Source organism: Haliotis asinina, chromosome 16 (genome assembly GCF_037392515.1).
Source record: "Haliotis asinina isolate JCU_RB_2024 chromosome 16, JCU_Hal_asi_v2, whole genome shotgun sequence".
NCBI classification, from domain to species: Eukaryota; Metazoa; Mollusca; class Gastropoda; order Lepetellida; family Haliotidae; genus Haliotis; species Haliotis asinina.
In genome coordinates, this window is record NC_090295.1 from 44,999,707 (window position 1) to 45,018,223 (window position 18,517).

Consider the following 18,517-nt stretch of genomic DNA (forward strand, 5'->3'; position numbering starts at 1 on the left):
GATATACGTTTCCATAAAAGTGGGTTAATAAATCTACATGTTAATACAAATGAAGCGACTGGCCATCTGTGCAATGTCATTGTAGTAGCGGACGAGGTTCCAGTTGTAGAAATAACACGGAACAGCTACTTGATGGTGAGCTGACAGTATGCACTTTATTAAACAAGCCCAGACTTTCCAGTCAGTGTTTTCCAGCTCTGTGAATATTATATAAATATACTATTACCATACATGGGATAAATTGCTTGTACCAGCCATATCACACAATATCACAAATTATGCCTGAATAACATAGAAATGGAATAGTCACTACAGTTAAACTGCAAAAGATTATTTTCTTGAGAATAAACAATATGTCTACAAGGCTGACACATTACAATCAAACTTTAAGATCTGCAGCCAATATATATACAATATGTACAGCTAACTTACCACTGTGTGGCAATGAGCGGGCAGTTCATAACGTTGCCAGTGTCCAATCAGGATATCCTATAAATGTTACACAACTATGAACTATGAGGAAATATGGCAATAAATCTATAGATCATAAGTTCATGGATTAGAAGTGAAACTATAACCTTAAAAGCCGTTCTAATATCCGCACATATAAATATACTTACACACTAAATATGAATTTCAATAACACACCATAAATTGCAAGTTAATTTGTTGGTTCAGCAGAGAAATATATCCTATCAATGCATTAGCTTAATGCATTTAATTCTTATATAGCTATACACCGGCATATCTATATATACATAAATATGAGAACAAAACACAAACTGACCTTATATATATAAGCAGAGGTGAAGTCCTCAGCCACTCGGTCCACAAAAAGCCAAACTATTTGCTGAGCAAAGTATTGGACCTCTGACTTGTAACACTCTTATCTTACCACTGCTTGATCAGAAAAAGTTGAACTGTGGGCAACATGACTTACATAATGGAGAGATAGGAAAAAAGGCAGACAATGCAGTGCGCTTGGCATTAGATTGAAGCTGGCTGTTGAAGAGTTAATAGTTATGTAAGTGCTGGGTTGAACCTATTGTCAAAGTATTCTAACTATGCTACTTGTGTTATCTAGCTTGTACATGTACTTGATGAAAGAGAAACAAAATAGATTAAAACACGTTTCTAAAACATTTATACAGAAGTAATAAAATCATCCCGGCCACATCATTATACTGCCATCGTGCCATTTCTCAAAGTCTACATCTTGCCATTTTAAGATATGTTACTTTTTAAAACTTTTGTCTTTTAAGTCAGTTCAGAAACCGTAGTGCACATACTACAATTTCGAAATTTACTCTCTAATTTCGAAATGTACACACCACTTCGCTCGGCACCTTAGTAGCATGCAAACATGTGACCAACTGGAAGGGAGTAATACCAATAAAAAGGAACATTTTGGACAGAACATCAACAGCACATTCACAGTGTTTTTACCCAATAATTCACCTTTGACCGGTAAATCAAACTGAGTAAAGAAGAAGTGAAAACAACGAAGAGTGGCATGGAACACTCATCCACTCTTTAGAAACTTATGATGATATTTTCCGACATGAAAATCTGACAATGGCGGCACCGGTACACAAAGCTGATGCATATACAGAAGATGTTGTTACAACAGCATCAGAAGGGCCATCTGTTCCCAGTTTGATTAAGGACGGAGAAACCTGGTACTGTCAAAACATTTCAGAAATATGATAATGAGATTGTCATGCGACACATCGAGGCACAACTATGAGTGACAGTATGAGTTGGGTTTTACGCCGCTTTTAGCAATATTCCAGCAATACCACGGTGAGGGATAGCAGAAATGAGCTTCAAACATCATATCCATGCGGAGAATCGAACCCAGGTCTTCGGCGTGACGAGCGAACGCTTTAACCACTAGGCTACCTCACCGCCCCGTCACCGATTTCAAACATCACACATTTGGGTATGATTTGAACCAGATACAGTCCGGGTCCACCGGAGCACACATAGAGAGACTATGCTTTCTTTGTGTAGGGGCTCTTCTACAGCCTGTCCAGAAGCAGGACAAAGAAGGCATTATCACAGGATAACATGTATTTTGTGATCTAAAACATTATGATCTACCTTCCCGTGTCCCTTTCAACCATCAAGGAACCCATAGTTAACTATCGCTTCTTATCTTACTTCACACATAAATGTCGTTGTTTGACTGGCTGAGCGCTCTTCCAATATCTTCAATGCACCTCGTGTACAGGCGAGGTGTATTGCGATACGCTCCGCTGTCAAAAGCAACACATTCTTACTTCGCGGTAGTTATCTCCAATAACATTGCAGCACGCATGATGCACGGAAGTTAACGATGTTTTACGAATGCAGGTCGAAAGAAGGGAGATAACGTCTTTTCTTGTGTCGTCGCATTCCAATAAATATATGACAAAACGTTCAAATATAGTCCCTGTGAATATTAAGAAGGGAATTACATCGCGGAGACTTTACTAAAAATACCTACGGCAAAAACAGCAAGTCACAAGATTCGAATCGTTTGATTCACTCAGGTTGGCTGAAGTGTACGGTCCGGTACACGTTTCAAACAGTACAAAATTAACATTGAGGCGTTCATTTTGCTACTGTTGAGAATTTGCCGTGACAAAAAAATGTAAGAAATCCCCTGTGAACCAGCAAAACATAATAAAGACAAGTCTATAAAGATTCTGTATTATTTAGGCAAAGATGGCAAGTTATACAAGGTCACAAATCAATTTCACAATACCGACTTTAATGCAAATGAGACAAAATCTAAGGCAATGGGTCACATGATATAATATGGGAAACTCCCCAAAGTCTTCGTGCGAGAGAGAACTATGCAGACTGTAAACACAGAGATCGGTCTGACAACAGATAATGTTGACGGAATACGTTGACGATTCTATAAACTCCAGAAATGTCCGTGTCGCAACACGGCGACCAGCCTGTTTATATATACTGACTCATTTCCCGAAAGTTCGGGCACATACGACAATCGTCAACACTGTAGAATGCCGTCGAATAATTCTCCCGGAAGTAAACATACCGAAAACTAAGAACAGATAAATTCCGGAAAAATAGAATCCTAAAAGTGTTGACCATCTATTAAACGAAATGTGACCCACCATAATTATTATTCAAAACACTAAATGTTGTGACCCAATAATAATTATGACTTAATTAATAACAAAAATATACCGAAAATACGCACTCGTAACACTCTCCCCCTTGAGGAAGAGAAGGTTTCACAGAAACTTTCTGTTACAATCATACCAATTATAACATATTAACATGACATGTAATAATATGAGCTATATGAAAAACCTTTTGCAGGATTACATACATACATCATCATACATTGCATCAGCACAAACATTGTCTTTGCCTTTAATGTGTTTGATCACAAGATTGAACCCTTGTAAGGTCAAACTCCGCCTCATAAGTCTCTGATTCTTGTTCTTCATTTTGTGAAGAAAAGTCAAGGGATTGTAAAAACTTCAATTGGCAAAGTGGTGGTACCAAGGTACACTTCAAAATGCTGTAAAGCTAACAAAAGACCTAAAGTCTCTTTCTCAATGGTAGAATAATTTCTTTGGTGCTTGTCAAATTCCTTTGAAAAATAACAAACTGGATGTTCAATCCCTGAATCATCCTCTTGAATAAGAACAGCACCTGCGCCAACATCACTTGAATCTATTTGCAACTTGAATGCTTTCTCAAAATTTGGTGCCTGTAATACTGGAGAATTCATGAGTATGGGTGGCTTTGACTTTTTCAAATGCAGTCTGACAACTGCTGTCCCACTGAAATTTTACCTTTTTCCCCAAAAGGTTGGTAAGTGGAAATACAACATCTGAGAAGTTTTGACGAAACTTTCTGTAACAGCAAGCCATACCCAGGAATCTCATGAGTTCTCTCTTAGATTGAGGTACTGGAAAATGTACAATTGCCTCAACTTTAGCGTGAACTGGTTGTACCTGGCCGTGCCCTACAACATGCCCTAAAAATTCCACCTGTGCCTTCCCAAATTCACACTTGGCGAGATTCACAGTTAATTTCGCCTCAGACAGTCTTTCAAAGAAAGCACGAATCCTTTTCAGATGGTTATCCCACTCCATGTCGTAATCGATGACATCATCCATGTACGCCTCGACACGATCATTGTTGACAGTGTTGATGAGTCTCTGGAACGTGGCATCACTTTGTATTGATACAGTCCATTTGGCGAAGCGAATGCCGATATTTTCTTTGCACGGTCTGTAAGTGGAATCTGCCCTTCAGTAAGTGAAACTTACTTATATATTTAGCTTGACCAATGCGATCAATGCAATCGTCCACTCTCGGAATGGGATACGAGTCAGTTCGTGAGAGTGCATTGACAGCTTTCATGTCAGCACAGCAGCGCCAACCTCCACTCTTCGGCACAAGAACACATGGTGAACTCCACGGATTGTCACTGGGTTCATGAATGTCATTGTCCAGCGTGTATTTCACCTCTTTCCGCAGAATTTCACGCTTCACTGGATTCATCCGATATGGGTGTTGTTTTACAGGCACAGCATCACCTACATCTATATCATGGCTAACAACATCAGTTCGAACAGGCACATCAGGAAATAAGTGAAAGAACTCATAAATCAAATCTGATATCTGAACTTTCTGTTCAGGGGTTAAATGTGATAGTTTCTCATCAAGGTGAGCTAATATATCAGAATTTCTCAACTTTGGTGAAACGTCACTAAGATCATCAAACTTCACATTGCTAACACAATCATCAATATTGTCAACATTTCACAATTGTCTCTAGTACAATCAATAACTGGGGAGAGTGGGGCAATACAATTGACATGTTTGGTTTCTAACCTGTCATGATATTTCACCAGCGTTGACACCAGGCGTCTCGCTAAAAGGTGAGCTTATACTACCCTACCTTAGCAGATTGGCAGACAGAAATTTTGTTCCTCCTCCTCTCTTTTCCGAAACCATTACATTACCATCGGTGCTACAGCATACAAATACCAATTTGTATGCTACTGTTCGTGGGCACCATGCGCATGAAGTAGTGGTGGTATCATGTCTTGGTAAATCATGTTATCGACATCCCCAGTTGGGTGAGTGACTGCCCACAATAGACACTTATTTTTTATTCAGATTATTCATATGCTGTCTCTGTCATGTTTACATATATGTACATACACACAATCACTCATACATATCATGTACACACAGCCCCGTGAAGATCTGGGTTAGGATTGGTCCATGCCTATTGCAAGAGGCGACTAACGACATCGGGTGTTCAGGCTCGCTGACTCATGCAGCTGGTCACTGGATTGTCTGGTCCAGACTCGATCATTTACAAACTGCCGCCATATAGCTGGAATATTTCTGGATGCTTCAACAGACCAGAAACAAATAAGACGAGTTCAGATACAACCTAAATCCCTGGGGAAAAGTACAATTGTTTTTCTAAAGTTGATCTTTTCTCTGGAACCTGTGGACTGACATCTCTACCTGCGTATGTTATTCTTCCAACGTCGTATGCAACCTGTGAAACGACATCATTAGTGAGCATTATCGTGGACATCAGTAATACAATCAGACAAAACAGACTGTTCAAAACAGTAATATCGACAGGGAGGCAGACAGACAGACAGACAAACATGTATTTTGACAAACACAGAGTGTCCGAACACTAAGCGCTTGTCATGATGATCCACTATGGCCAGAGTGCGCGCCACACGTCCATCATTATCAAATCTTCAGATCAACCACATAAGGTGGAGATTGTTTGTGATCAGACCAGTAGAAATAAGTTAGGCAGTGTTGGTATCTGTACAGATATACAGATCAGTGTTGTACTTACTTTGTCCATTAATCGTCCCAAATCGTATTCACGGGCATACTTTGCGAATACATCCACAAGACATTTAATGAAATACGATCCATCATCTTCGTCTCTCCCTGCTGGGTAACCTACATCAGAAGCATATTACGTATATCTTTAATTATATGCACATATACGGGTGTGACAATCACGCTTTACCTTTACCTTTACATCAATGCTTTACTTCAGCTTCATATGAAGGTATGACACTAACGCTTTACCTACATGGACATATGCAGGTGTGACAACCACGCTCTACTTTCATGTACAAACGCAGGTGTGACAATACCGCTTTACTGTCAAGTCCATATACAGGTGTGACAATCATGCGTTACTTTCACGTACATCTGCAGGTGTCACAAGCATATGTCAACGAACGGGGTCACCTTCGCTGATCTGGTTGACGCACTACACGCCATCATTACAGTTATGCATGCAGTTGAGTTCGATGGCAATCACTGGATTGTCTGATCTGATTATTTACTGGCATGACTATATTAAATATATATGGTGTGCGCGTGGTGGTTGTCGTTGTGCGTGAGGGTGGGGTGGGGATGTGGGGGATGAACTTACCAGGCACAGTTGCAACGGCCCAGTAAAAGTGCGCTTCTAGGGCAAATGGGCCAGGTGTAACAGTAGGCTCTTCCTTCGAAGTTGCACCTGGGGGGATAAAAATTAGATTTTCAAACGATTCTTTGCTTTTATGTGCCTAGTAGAACTATATGTTTATATTGGATGATAGCGTTAATATCAGTGCATGCAAGCATTAGATATTATATATCTGTATCTCACTCACCTTCCTGACAAGCTTGAATAAAGAACAGCTTTGGTTTGTCACTGTGGGGTATCCAGAGATCACCAAGAAAAATATCCTTGATTTCTGTGAAAGACACAAAGATGCCATCTGTGCCCAGTACGCCACCGTTTTTGCCATGTGATAAAATGGCAGCAGCAGAGCAGCAATAATCCTTCTGATCAAATGCCTTGGAATATTGGAGAAATTTGTCCCTTATGTCCTGGAAAAAGACAGAAATTTTGCTATCACTTTATGAAATATTTACACAGATAATAGTTTTGCTAACTGGCAAACCAAATATGAAAAAGTGTTATCTCACCGATAAATATGAAACGCTCAGGACCAGTTTATCTTGGTTACCGATTTGTTACAGCCACGGACTCTGCAGGACAGGTGTCTGGTCTTCAAACCATCAGAAACTGGTTGGTCAGGGAGAAGTGGGAAATCAAACATATCGACAAAAAGTGGGACCAATCCTGACACGACCACACCGAGAGCGACGTGATCAATATTGCAACAGGGAACAGGCATGGAACATAGGGAAAGCTTGGAACGCCTTTGGTTTCGTAGATGGGATGGGGGATCGACGTCAAACATGAACAGATTTGGTGTAGAAAGGAGGGCATCGGGTGAAGGTGGGGTGTCATGTCCTACACGGGTAGACCAGAGCTAGTGGTTCAAGGAAATTTTACAGCGAACCACTACATCGACCAAAGCCCACAACTCACACCCCCCTACTTGTTAATCGCCAGAGGGAGTTGTTTAAACACCACAATGCTCGAACCCACACAGTTCACGTAAAAGGTCCAAATCTCGTAAATGCCAACGTAAATTTTGACGAACATTTATCGTAAACGTCACTATCATCCTGCGCTTGTAGAATTTGCCAACGCAAAGCTCCGAGGACTTGTGCAATCCCTTCCAAGGCGGTGTCGAACAGTGACGATTGGAAGGGGCGGTGTCCCCAGATACTGATATGAAATACCCCTTGTGTCCATATATGTACACTACGTTAAAATTCGTGAACAACTCGTCTTCTTTCGGGACAAGCCGAATAGCGACTTGTGCTCCTCTGGAAGGATTTTCATATTGGCGCATGAATATTGGAACTATTTTACACAACAACGATAGCTCTATTCATTTCAGTGGTACTCATATCACCGAAGTACTCATGCATTGTATTACTGTTTTTGTTTTTGCCTATCTATTTTAAAGAATAAAACCTCCTCGCTACAACTATAAGGAGGAGAAAACACTTGTAAAGACTGACGTAACTATAACCAGGTGTTCCTGGTTCCAATTATATTTATGAAAAGAGTTTAATAAGCACAAACGGTATTTGTTTTATTGAATAAAATGTATATTAATATCAGCTACGTTAAATCCCAAAGCAGAAACTCAAAAAATATTTTTAAATATTTCTCAAACTGAGCATTCATGTAACATTGCTGTTATATCTCAAGTGGAATTTTAAATGGATTGGCTGAAAAATATTTTAATACCGCTGAAAAGTCAGAGTAAAATATTCCTAGAGATGTGACATATATGCCTATTGTTAAATATTAAAGTTGAATAGTTACGTAGAGATATACTATAATTATTTAAAAACATTTCCTAAAACTGTTGGAAGCGTACGTACAATCGCCACAAGCTCGCCAGAAATACGCTCACACCAGAGAGAGAGGTTTTGTCAACAAACGAACGTTCCTACATTTGAATCTCTGACATTAGGCAGCACAATTCTGTTATCTATGTTCTTAGTACTTTCAGTATAACGATTTACCTTTTTAATTATTTTTTTTTTAACAACAGAGCGCCATTATAAACGATTTATGTAGTCGGGATTGTTTTTATCAAAGAACCTCATTCATTAGGCGCGTTCCGATTGGTTTGTCTTATTTTCGCATAAGGGGTAAAGTCTTCTAGGAGCTTACGGAAAGGGCCGAGTGGTGCCGAATGGGTGAGTGACCTGAAATGATATTGACAATGACAACAATACGTATGTTCTTCGGTATGCCGAATATCCTTCATCTGTGTTCAAGCTTAATGAACATGGGCTTTGTGAATGCATACAAGGTTTGGAAATAAAACATTGTGCATCAGGTATAAGAATACCCACTGTTATCAAGGGAGAGTTGTCAACGGTCACTGAATTTTTTATGCATACCTTAGCAGTGAGATTAGTTTCGGTCTGAACCTCGAACCCAAACTTAGTAAACAAAGTGTAGAGTGACTCGGCATCTTTACAACTGCTATCTCTCCTCGGGTACTTTTGTGAATCCTTAAAGACGTAGTTGTTGATGATGATCATCAGACCCTTGCGACTGCCGTTCATCTTATAAACCTGGAATTAAAAACATAATAATTGGAATCATGGTGTATTTTCATGAGAGAAGTATTGGCTGGTTAAGAAATGTGGTGTTTATTGCTAAATACGAGGAACATGCTCGTACGTTTCTGTCGCAGAAATACATTAAACATTTGTCATTTGTTACTGTTGTGCATTCAAGATATGTCACACTTAAAGGATGTACGTGGGGATGGTCTAGTGGTTAAAGCGTTTGCTCGTCACGCCGACGATCCGGGTTCGATTCTCCACATGTGTACAATGTGAGAAGCCCACTACTGGTGACCCCTGTCGTGATATTGTAGGAATATTGCTAAAATGGCATAACGGTACACTCACTTACTCACTCTGTATTTTCCGCTGTTAACAAGGCTACACAAAGCCAAACACTTTTGGACAGACACCGATTGTCATGCTGTATGTACTATGACCTGGATGTTCTAAGACATTACATGTACATATTATATGCCCAGTGTGGCCTTTGACATGCAATATAAACAATCTGGACAAGGTTAACCCATTCCGTTTCCAAGTTCAGGAGGAGGACCACCAACCCCACCAAGTAAACGTGGGCTCCGTTTCCAAGTTCAGGAGGAGGACCACCAACCCCAACAAGTAAACGTCGGCTCCGTTTCCAAGTTCAGGAGGAGGACCACCAACCCCAACAAGTAAACGTCGGCTCCGTTTCCAAGTTCAGGAGGAGGACCACCAACCCCACCAAGTAAACGTCGGCTCCGTTTCCAAGTTCAGGAGGAGGACCACCAACCCCAACTCTAAGTAAACGTCGGCTCCGTACTATTCGTTACACTGCTATACTGAGTTTAACAAACCATAGTAGAAGGTTGGGAAGTTCACCCAATCGCGAAAATTGACATTCGCACATACTGTTTGAACTTTTCCCTCGTAAAGTTTGTATCCGAACTATTCAGAATGCTTTTTCCGTACGATCGCTTCCGAGTGTTGCACATGGAACGCCACAACAGTCTGTAAACAGTCAATGTTCAAGGAAGTTAGCATGTGGGAATATTAGCTAACGGTAACTGTGTCATCAGGAAGTCATAAGCGTATATATTGCAAGTAAAACTTATGTATTTTATGTGGATTTTTGTTTGTTCAGCCATCAGTGTCAGTGACAGGGGAGTTTAGTAAGTGGCCGTTGTCTAATTGATTAAATCGCCAGGTCGCTCAAAGTTTAGCTGACGCGACCTTCTACTAGGTTTTGTCACACTCAGTAGCTCAGTATAACATATAATACGGAACTTAAGTTTACTTACACTGTACCAACCCCAAGTCCGCACCAAATGTCACCTACCTGAAAAAGCCATTGTGTTAAAAGGAGATACATCTAAGTGATATAAGATAATAAATACCGTGATCAGTTTAATTGTTGGATGGATGTACATTTGAAAAGAAAATATCCTACACAATATAACCTAGTTACAGCTATCACAGATCTCCATCAGAACTGTCTCTGATGGCCTAAGTTCGGATCCCGGATCGGACCAAGTCCAACAAAAATCTCAGAATCTATCTTTTACTGGGAAAGTGTAATAATCCTCACTAAACGTTGAAGATGTAGAAAATCAGGGAGAGTTCAGACACGACAGGAAAACCATAGTGAGTGATGTACACCAGAAGCGCTACAGGACTGTAGCATTAACCGAGTACTTACACTGTCATTAGAAAACTGGCGCTTGAATTTCTCGTCACAGTACTTCACCGGAGCTTAAAAAATACAACATGTGATGCATATTAGTTAAAAAAGTAATACACACGGATGATATATACTAGCCATCCGAAGTTTAGACTTACCAGTGTAAATGTAGCCATTTACTTCAATTAAGTGTTCTAAACTAGATTTTGCAAACTATTCTAAGCTGTTTGAAGGTACTGTTCACACATGCACTGGTGTACTGTAAAACAAATTTGTAACATTGAAAAGATTGGTGTCAAGAGTTCTGTAAATGATGAAACTCCGTAAAAGACAAATCAATAACAAAAGTTTACATCAAAAGGCAGCTGGTCATATGAACGATATTTGCCCATGCTTTTCTTCAGTTTGATACTGGTTCCCAGTCGGTTCTCCAAGGTTAATGGAGAAATTCATGTTCGATGTAACCACATATATATATACATAGCATATAGTGAGTGTGAACGTTTCATGGTCAGTATATGATATCAGGTCAAACTGTACCGAACAGGCTGAATAGTTTGGTCTATGAACCAGGAAACCAGGCGTCGGGTTTGTGCTACGTCGTCACCATCGCGCTCCACGTCTCCATTATATAAAAGTATTCACTTGGTTGTATAGACATTACCTTATTCTAAACTGGCGTAAAACTTCATGCACTAAAGTCTATTTGTGTGCGAGTTATACATGGTTTCTACATTTTCGCAACAGATTTCTCGTCCATGGGTTTCTTTTTTTGGATAGTATATACAAAGCTGTATAAAGCCATGCTCCTTACGTACTCACTCATCCACTCACTCATCCACTCACTCATCCACTCACTCATCCACTCACCCATTCACTCACTTACTTACTCTTGTCAAAAAAGGTTATTTTATGTGTGTATCAGCCAAAATAATGGACTTTTGTGTGTCATTGTGATAATGCTAAGCACATTTTGCTATTTTGATGAAAAGAATGCATGAAAAGACCAAAAACAAACACGGGTCTCTGATTGGACGACTATTTATTTCTCTACCCCTAAAGTATCACAGAAATGTTCATATTTCATGTCACAAAAACCTAGTTTATAGGAGAATCTAAATCGACCGATATGTAGTGTTGATTATTCTAGGTGTACGTAATGCAGAATGCCACGGTATATTCAATGACCACGTTCCAAAATGGAATGTTAATGCAAAATTTCAGCCATGGATGAGTGCTTCTTTACATAAGGTGCGCTCGAAAACCATGTGCCTCTTTTGTGGCATAACATATTGTTTAAGAGTATTTTACTCGTTATTTTAAATATAATATATCTTAAAAAGATATAAAGTAGTCGAAACAAGGACAAAAACTTCGGAGATTTTAAATTGAAATGAATAACAACAATAATCGAAAGTAGAAAAATGCGATCGAAATAATGGAAAATCTCAACCACATAAACACTTAACTGAAATGGTAAATAATATTCTCTGCGTCGAAAGGTGTGTTGTTGTAATACGTCATCTGAACTACCAGTTGCAGAGGTTAGCTGACTTTGTTGGCAATTTGGGGCCTCATACTGAGAGTGCAGAATACACCCCTAAATTCTTGGAATCTCTACTTTCTAGAAATCCCCTTTGTAACGCATCGTAGAGCAGGGCACTTTCTAAAATGGCATTGTGTGTTCATGGTTTCGATGTAACGCTGTCCTAATGACTAACGTCAAATATACATTTCCTCATATAGGGTGAAGGGCATTCAGAAGCGGGGGATTCGGGGCGCCTTACCTTTAATTTTCAAATTTTCGACTTTGCGTGTTCGATCCTTTTCCTTTTGGTATTCAATAATCTTTTGTATCCTTTCCATTGTTCTTGTTCTCGTTCCCTCGCATTGGGAATCCCAAGACAAAGATTCGATGGCCGCCAGACCCGATAAAGGCGGAAGTCCTGGATCAGTACTAAGAGGACGAATATAATCATCACACTGTTCGAGACGAATAAGGCCAATGAGGTCGTCCTTGATAAAACTTGTAATCATGCAATCGGTAGTATGATGTGTATGAACCACCAACACAAGCCAGCATTTTGAAGCAATCTCAGCAGGTATCTCAACTATGTTTGCGCCAAAACATTTCTCGTCTGTCTGTAGACGTACATCAAGACCTGTCCCTTCACTCATCTCCTCCATAATCCTGAAAGCTTCGTCATCGTCCTCCTTTGCGTATATTAAGGCAACGTCATGCATTCTTTGCAAACGCCAGTCCAAATCAGGCATAGCAGAAGGTTCAGGACTGCTAGGACTGCTTGGTTCAGATTCTGGCAACGATGGAAACTTTAAATCTTCCAAAGTTTCTTCCATCCTTTTCTTTCACTGCGAAAACAAATAAAAATGCTTTCAAACGTCTACTAACTGCATATATACCTACCCACGTATTTCTACCGATGCTAAGTGAGTGGATGAGTTTAGTTTTACGTCCCTTTTTTTTCCAGCAATGTCACAACGGGAGACACCAGAAATGGGCTTCACACATTGTACCCATGTGGGGAATCGAACCCGGGGTTTTAGAGTGACGAGCGAACGCTTTAACCACTAACCTACCCAACCGCCCGTAAACTACACTGTAACTGTACTGTATATAACACTTATAAATCAACACCTACAATTTCTCGCGCTGGAAGTTAAAAATAGCCCGCCACATGATCCAAGTCATGTGATCAAGTCCGGAAGTTTCTGCCGACACAGCATAAGTAGACGCGATGTCATATGTTTTCAGGACACTTAGAATTAAAAAAAGGATTTGCAATTTTTAAAATAGAGACTTTTTTTAATTCTAAGTGTCCTGAAAACACAATCCATTTACGTTTTTCATCCAACGTACCATCTGAAGCTTCACACGCAACATGATTACGTCCGAGACAAACTGACAACTTGTAACCTGCGTTCCGAATTCCATGTATTATCGGTACACGTATATATGGTATGATGATTCCGGGTACACGTGGTTCGACTATATATGAATATTAAGCGATTGAATTTCAAACATATTTTAATAGCAATGCGACAGATGCGATACTGTATTGAATAATAGTAGAAGTAGAATCGCTTACTGAATCCACGAATCAACCAGCTAGTGGGCACTGTGGTTGTAATATGTAGGACAGGCCCCCGTTGTGATATGATTCATCGGAAGACCGAGCGTGGGAATGCAGACTTCCGGGTGCTGTTTGTGCAGCGTGCACTGACGAATGCTAGACACGATGTAGTCTTGTAACGTTCATCGATATATGTCCACCAACCCTCACAAGCAACACGTGTTTTGGCGCTAGCTGATATAACTGGCCTCAGTAGCCATTTCCACCAGCAATTTACAAAGCATAGTAAGCAGATATACCTCATCACACACAGTAACAGGCATGTGGTGTCAAGGGAGCTAACTCAAGGGTAGCCTATGATTGCCAGATGTCATTTAGAAAGACGTCAACTGTAACATGTGCTATTTCGGGGTTTTAGAAAGTATAATACCAAATATTACACATGTTACAACCTGTAAAACCTATCCATGTTGTTGAGATGTTTAATACCAAAAGCTGCCTCACTTGTCAAGAGCCGCACACACAAGCTTTTCACTAAGTGCAATATACAAATCTACCACTTTCTACATAGGATAAGGTTTGCCATGGCGAGTTTTGTCAAGCTGCTACCCCAAGAGAAATGAAAGAGCTTTTAATGAAAAGGAATATTTGCCTTTACATATGAAACATAAAATGTAAAGAACACCGTCATTCTACATGCCCGGATACAACTGTGCATGGGTTCATTCAAAACAAAAGCTGCCGAGGATTGACCTTTTTTTCACCTTATTGGGAGCCTAAATATAGAAAGGCAATAAGGTCATTGGTTTGGTACCACTGGGTAAGGGCTGGATGATCCAGTGATCAACAACATGAGCATCCATCTACGCAAATGAAATACAATACAGAGAATACACACATATTGAAGCCCGGTAGGGACCATCCTGACCCCACCCCTCCACCCCCACCCCCCATCTCTCATATTACCGCCCTATTTCAACAATCGATTAATCTGGTACTTTCAACAAAGTCCTTCGTGACATACAGTGTGGTTTTCGGAAGAGCCAAGGACCATCTGCCATATGGTGCCTCTAGAATCATTTATCAAAAAGCCCATTTAAAAAAAATGTATGTATCCTCTTCGAAAAAACACATGCTACAACATGGAAACATGGTATCTTAAAGATTTAAATGAATTTGGGTTGAGGGGCAAGTTACTTCAATCCTTATACCACTTTTAATACAACGGACAATTTCAAGTAAGAGTGGGTCACTGTTTGATTGTTTCCTCCAAGACCAGGGCGTCCCCCAAGACATCCTGCTCTCTGCCACACTTTTTACCATCAAAATTAAAAGGCTCACTAATGTTTTGAACAGTTGTGTTGATGGGTACTTTTTCATTACTCCATGCCCAGGTAAGAATATGCACTCAACAGAAAGGCAACTTTGTCTTAACAAATTTTAAAAAATGGACCAATGAAACTGGTTTTGAAGTTTCAAAATCCAAAACATGATTATATTCACTTTTGCCGAAAATACTGAATAAGAGTCCAGACTTAGATAGTACCCCAATGAAGGTAGTGGGAGAGGGCAAGTTCATGGGTCTCACATTTGACGTTACTAGACATTTCTATCACACATAAAATATTTGAAAAGCAAGCTGTTGATTTACTAACAGTCGTTTCAAATACTGGATGGGGAGGGGATCAGGATACAGATCACAGGTTCGCTCTAAGCTAGATTACTGCTCCATTGTCTATGGTGGGTCTTGTAAAAGCAATTAAGAAACATTAGATTTACCAAGGCAATAGGCTCTGTCTCGGAGTCTTTAGGAATTCTGTGTGACTGACAGTCTACATGCGGAGGGCAACGACCCCCCTCCCCTCTAGAACAATGTCGCGTGATATCACTGTCCTGCAGTCTTGCATACATTTTTTCCAACCTTTTCTATGTTTCCGAACCTGCCAAACCTTGTTCTACCACTTGGAATCAGAATTCAACAATTAGCAGCTAAATTTGATCTCAATATCATAGAATCTTATCGACTTGTGTCTTTTCACCCTGGCAGATGGTGAAACCACAGATGGCTGTTACTCTCACCCAATAAAAAACGTCCGAAACAAATGCTTTCGTTTTCCAAGAGGAGTACAACCAGTTACGTTCCAAGTATAACCCCCATACATCCATTTTTACAGACGGATCCAAGAATGATGGCCAAGTTGTCAGTGCTACAGTCATTGGATCCAAGGCTATCTCCTCCTGAATTTGACAAAAATGTATGTGAAAATTCATCTTGACCTCGTCACTATATGGAACCGGATGTGGCGTACAACCCAATTCAACTCAAATGAAGACAAAATACATGCATGCACACATGCAGCGTCGTATCTGCATATAATGCATGCGTGCCTAAGTCGTGCTTGATCCGCATCCATGTCCATGCTGCAATATTTCAGTGGCATGTGTTATTGAGTTCGTCCATTTAGACCTACACCTGTCACTCACGTCAGATGATGCACGCCCTCTGTACGACTTCCACATACTATTCTCCACACAAACATTCTGTATATAGGCCACGCCCCAATGGCACTGGCGATATGTGAACGCACCAGACTTTTAACAAGTATAGATATTTGCTATTTATTATCCTCACGTACAGGTTTTCCTTAAGGCTCCTCAACTTCAACACCAGTGGCCCAACGGTTGGTAAGTGGTGAATGAGTGCGTTAAAACTTAAAGACGTGTCGGGAATATATAACAGCCATAGTGTGACTGTAACAGAATTTCAGAGTGGAAGAAACGTGTTCTATACAACTGTGAAAAGGCGTTTTGTCGTTTAGATCCACGCGTCTTAAACGAACAGTTGTATGGTGGTGTTCTCTTGTTTAAATATGGTATTCTATAGAAAGGAGGATGTTCCTCTCCATCCATACAAATATCTTATTCCAGGACGCGATGGTTATCTGCAGAGGGAGGCGGCGTGCGTTGTGGCTGACAACGGTAATGTCATGCATCGTCGTGTTCAGCATCTACTTTGCAACAGAACTGTTACCTTTCCCAGGTCAGCACTCTGCATTACCCGCAGCCACAAGCGAGAACCCGTCATCGTCTGGAGTGACACAGATACGTAGGGCAATCACAATCCTATCAAAATCTCTCGAGACACAGACATGGGGTTCAACGGTACAAACGACTGCCAGCAACATGCTTCAGCCGTCTTCTGGCACACAAACAAAGGGTTTAACTCTACCAACAAGAGCTAGCCGCATTGTAGAAACAAATAAAATGAGGAGGTTCATAGAACATTTTCATGTCAAAATAACTGAAAAGGAGAGATATTCATTTAAGACTCTTCTTGAAATCTTTATGAAAACCGTGCCATCGGACATCAGGTATTTTTTGTATTCCGGGTCGCTGCTTGGTTCGTATCGTCATCACGGCATGATTCCCTGGGATGACGACCTTGACCTTGTAGTGCAAGGTACGGATGCACGGCGATTGGTTACCTCACTGTCCAAACTTGGACCACATTTCATTGTCAGTCAAGATGGAACTTACCGATGGAAGTTTTACCATCGGAAAGCTTCTAAGATACGTTGGTATTCGTGGAAATGGCCGTCGATAGACATAAGCTTTTATAGAGAAAATAGGACTCATGTTCGGGATTCTGATCCAGCTTTCCCTCGTTATGCGTTTAAACGGAGTGACGTATTTCCCCTCGGCAAGCGGCCTTTCATGGGCCTCCTCGTGCCCACACCGAGGAATACAGAGGCCGTCATACTTCAGAACTACAACATCAGCGTCTGTGTCAACACTCATTATGATCACAGATTGGAAAAATTTGTCCCTAGAGACAAATGGACAACTCTACCGTGTGACCTGCTGAAGGCAATGTACCCGTTTGTTCGGCGGGAATACAGCCCTAATGGTACCCTTGAGGTACTTGAGAGGAACAATACGCGCATTGGAGAGTACTTCATTAAACAAAGGGATTAAATTACTACAGCCTATTTTAAGAAATATGATAAGGACTCAAGGCCGCACCACACTACAAGACACTACTAAATCTGTTCCTGTTTATGAACTCTATATCAATACCGCCAGGAGCCTATGGAGGTGTTAAAAACATGTTTTCGTGTTTGTTTGTTAGTTTGTTTAAACAATCCAGTGATCAACAGCACAAGCATCGGTATATGCTGTTGGGATGACATGTCATCCCGACACTCCCCTTTTACCTGCATGTGTTGTTGAAGGCCAATGTTAACCCGGATCTTCACAGGTCCAAGTCTTGTTGGGTTGTTTATCCTGTAACGCAACAGTCAGCAATATTCCGGCTGTAGGACGGTGGTCTGTAAATAATCGAGCACCTGTTGGTGGAATGGCAAGTACTGAGCTTGACTGTCAGCACTAGAACATCTGTAGCCACTTATCGTAACATAATCTTGTCATGCTGTTCAGCATCAGTAACCTGAAACGTTAAGGGACTATGAGGTTTTGGTTGTTGCAGGAGATACGCGAAGAAGGGACGGAAAAAAACTGAAAAAAACCGTCAACGAAGGATTGTAAACTAACTAGATTACCACAGATAGAGAATTAAAACTAGCATGTAACTGTAAAACTAACCACATATTATGAGCAATACAATATTTTAAAACGGGATAGAGATCAAGAGCAACTGAACTGACGGTAGGCCATACTAGGGACCGTCGGGAATTAAAATACCTTTGCTACCTGTATGGACCCTAGTTGGATTTACACAGTC

General features: G+C 40.5%; 2 protein-coding genes across 2 annotated transcripts; one reads left to right on the plus strand and one right to left on the minus strand.

Annotated features, from left to right (window-relative positions):
* Positions 1-138: 138 nt before the first annotated feature.
* Positions 139-14,114, minus strand: LOC137268682 (caspase-3-like). The gene is made up of 8 exons (XM_067803283.1): positions 13,792-14,114; positions 12,472-13,054; positions 10,703-10,755; positions 8,851-9,027; positions 6,684-6,903; positions 6,461-6,547; positions 5,867-5,976; positions 139-5,548 (listed from the first exon to the last, which is right to left on the minus strand). The coding sequence occupies exons 2-8, from the start codon at positions 13,040-13,042 to the stop codon at positions 5,438-5,440; spliced, it is 1,329 nt and encodes a 442-aa protein (XP_067659384.1). The 5' UTR covers positions 13,043-13,054; positions 13,792-14,114; the 3' UTR covers positions 139-5,437.
* A 2,644-nt stretch (positions 14,115-16,758) lies between these two features.
* On the plus strand, positions 16,759-17,751 carry LOC137267816 (uncharacterized protein RT0683-like). The gene has a single exon (XM_067802250.1). The coding sequence runs from the start codon at positions 16,759-16,761 to the stop codon at positions 17,749-17,751; it is 993 nt and encodes a 330-aa protein (XP_067658351.1).
* The last annotated feature ends 766 nt before the right edge of the window (positions 17,752-18,517 follow it).

What these genes read in the sequence shown, in the direction of transcription:
- LOC137268682 (XM_067803283.1), bottom strand. Translation starts at nt 13,042, where the DNA reads ATGGAAGAAACTTTGGAAGATTTAAAGTTTCCATCGTTGCCAGAATCT. An exon ending in CGAAAATTTGAAAATTAAAG is followed by an intron (nt 10,756 to 12,471) that starts GTAAGGCGCCCC and finishes GTATTTTTTAAG; the next exon opens with CTCCGGTGAAGTACTGTGAC. An exon ending in TGGGACGATTAATGGACAAA is followed by an intron (nt 5,549 to 5,866) that starts GTAAGTACAACA and finishes GTCGTTTCACAG; the next exon opens with GTTGCATACGACGTTGGAAG.
- LOC137267816 (XM_067802250.1), top strand. Translation starts at nt 16,759, where the DNA reads ATGTCATGCATCGTCGTGTTCAGCATCTACTTTGCAACAGAACTGTTA.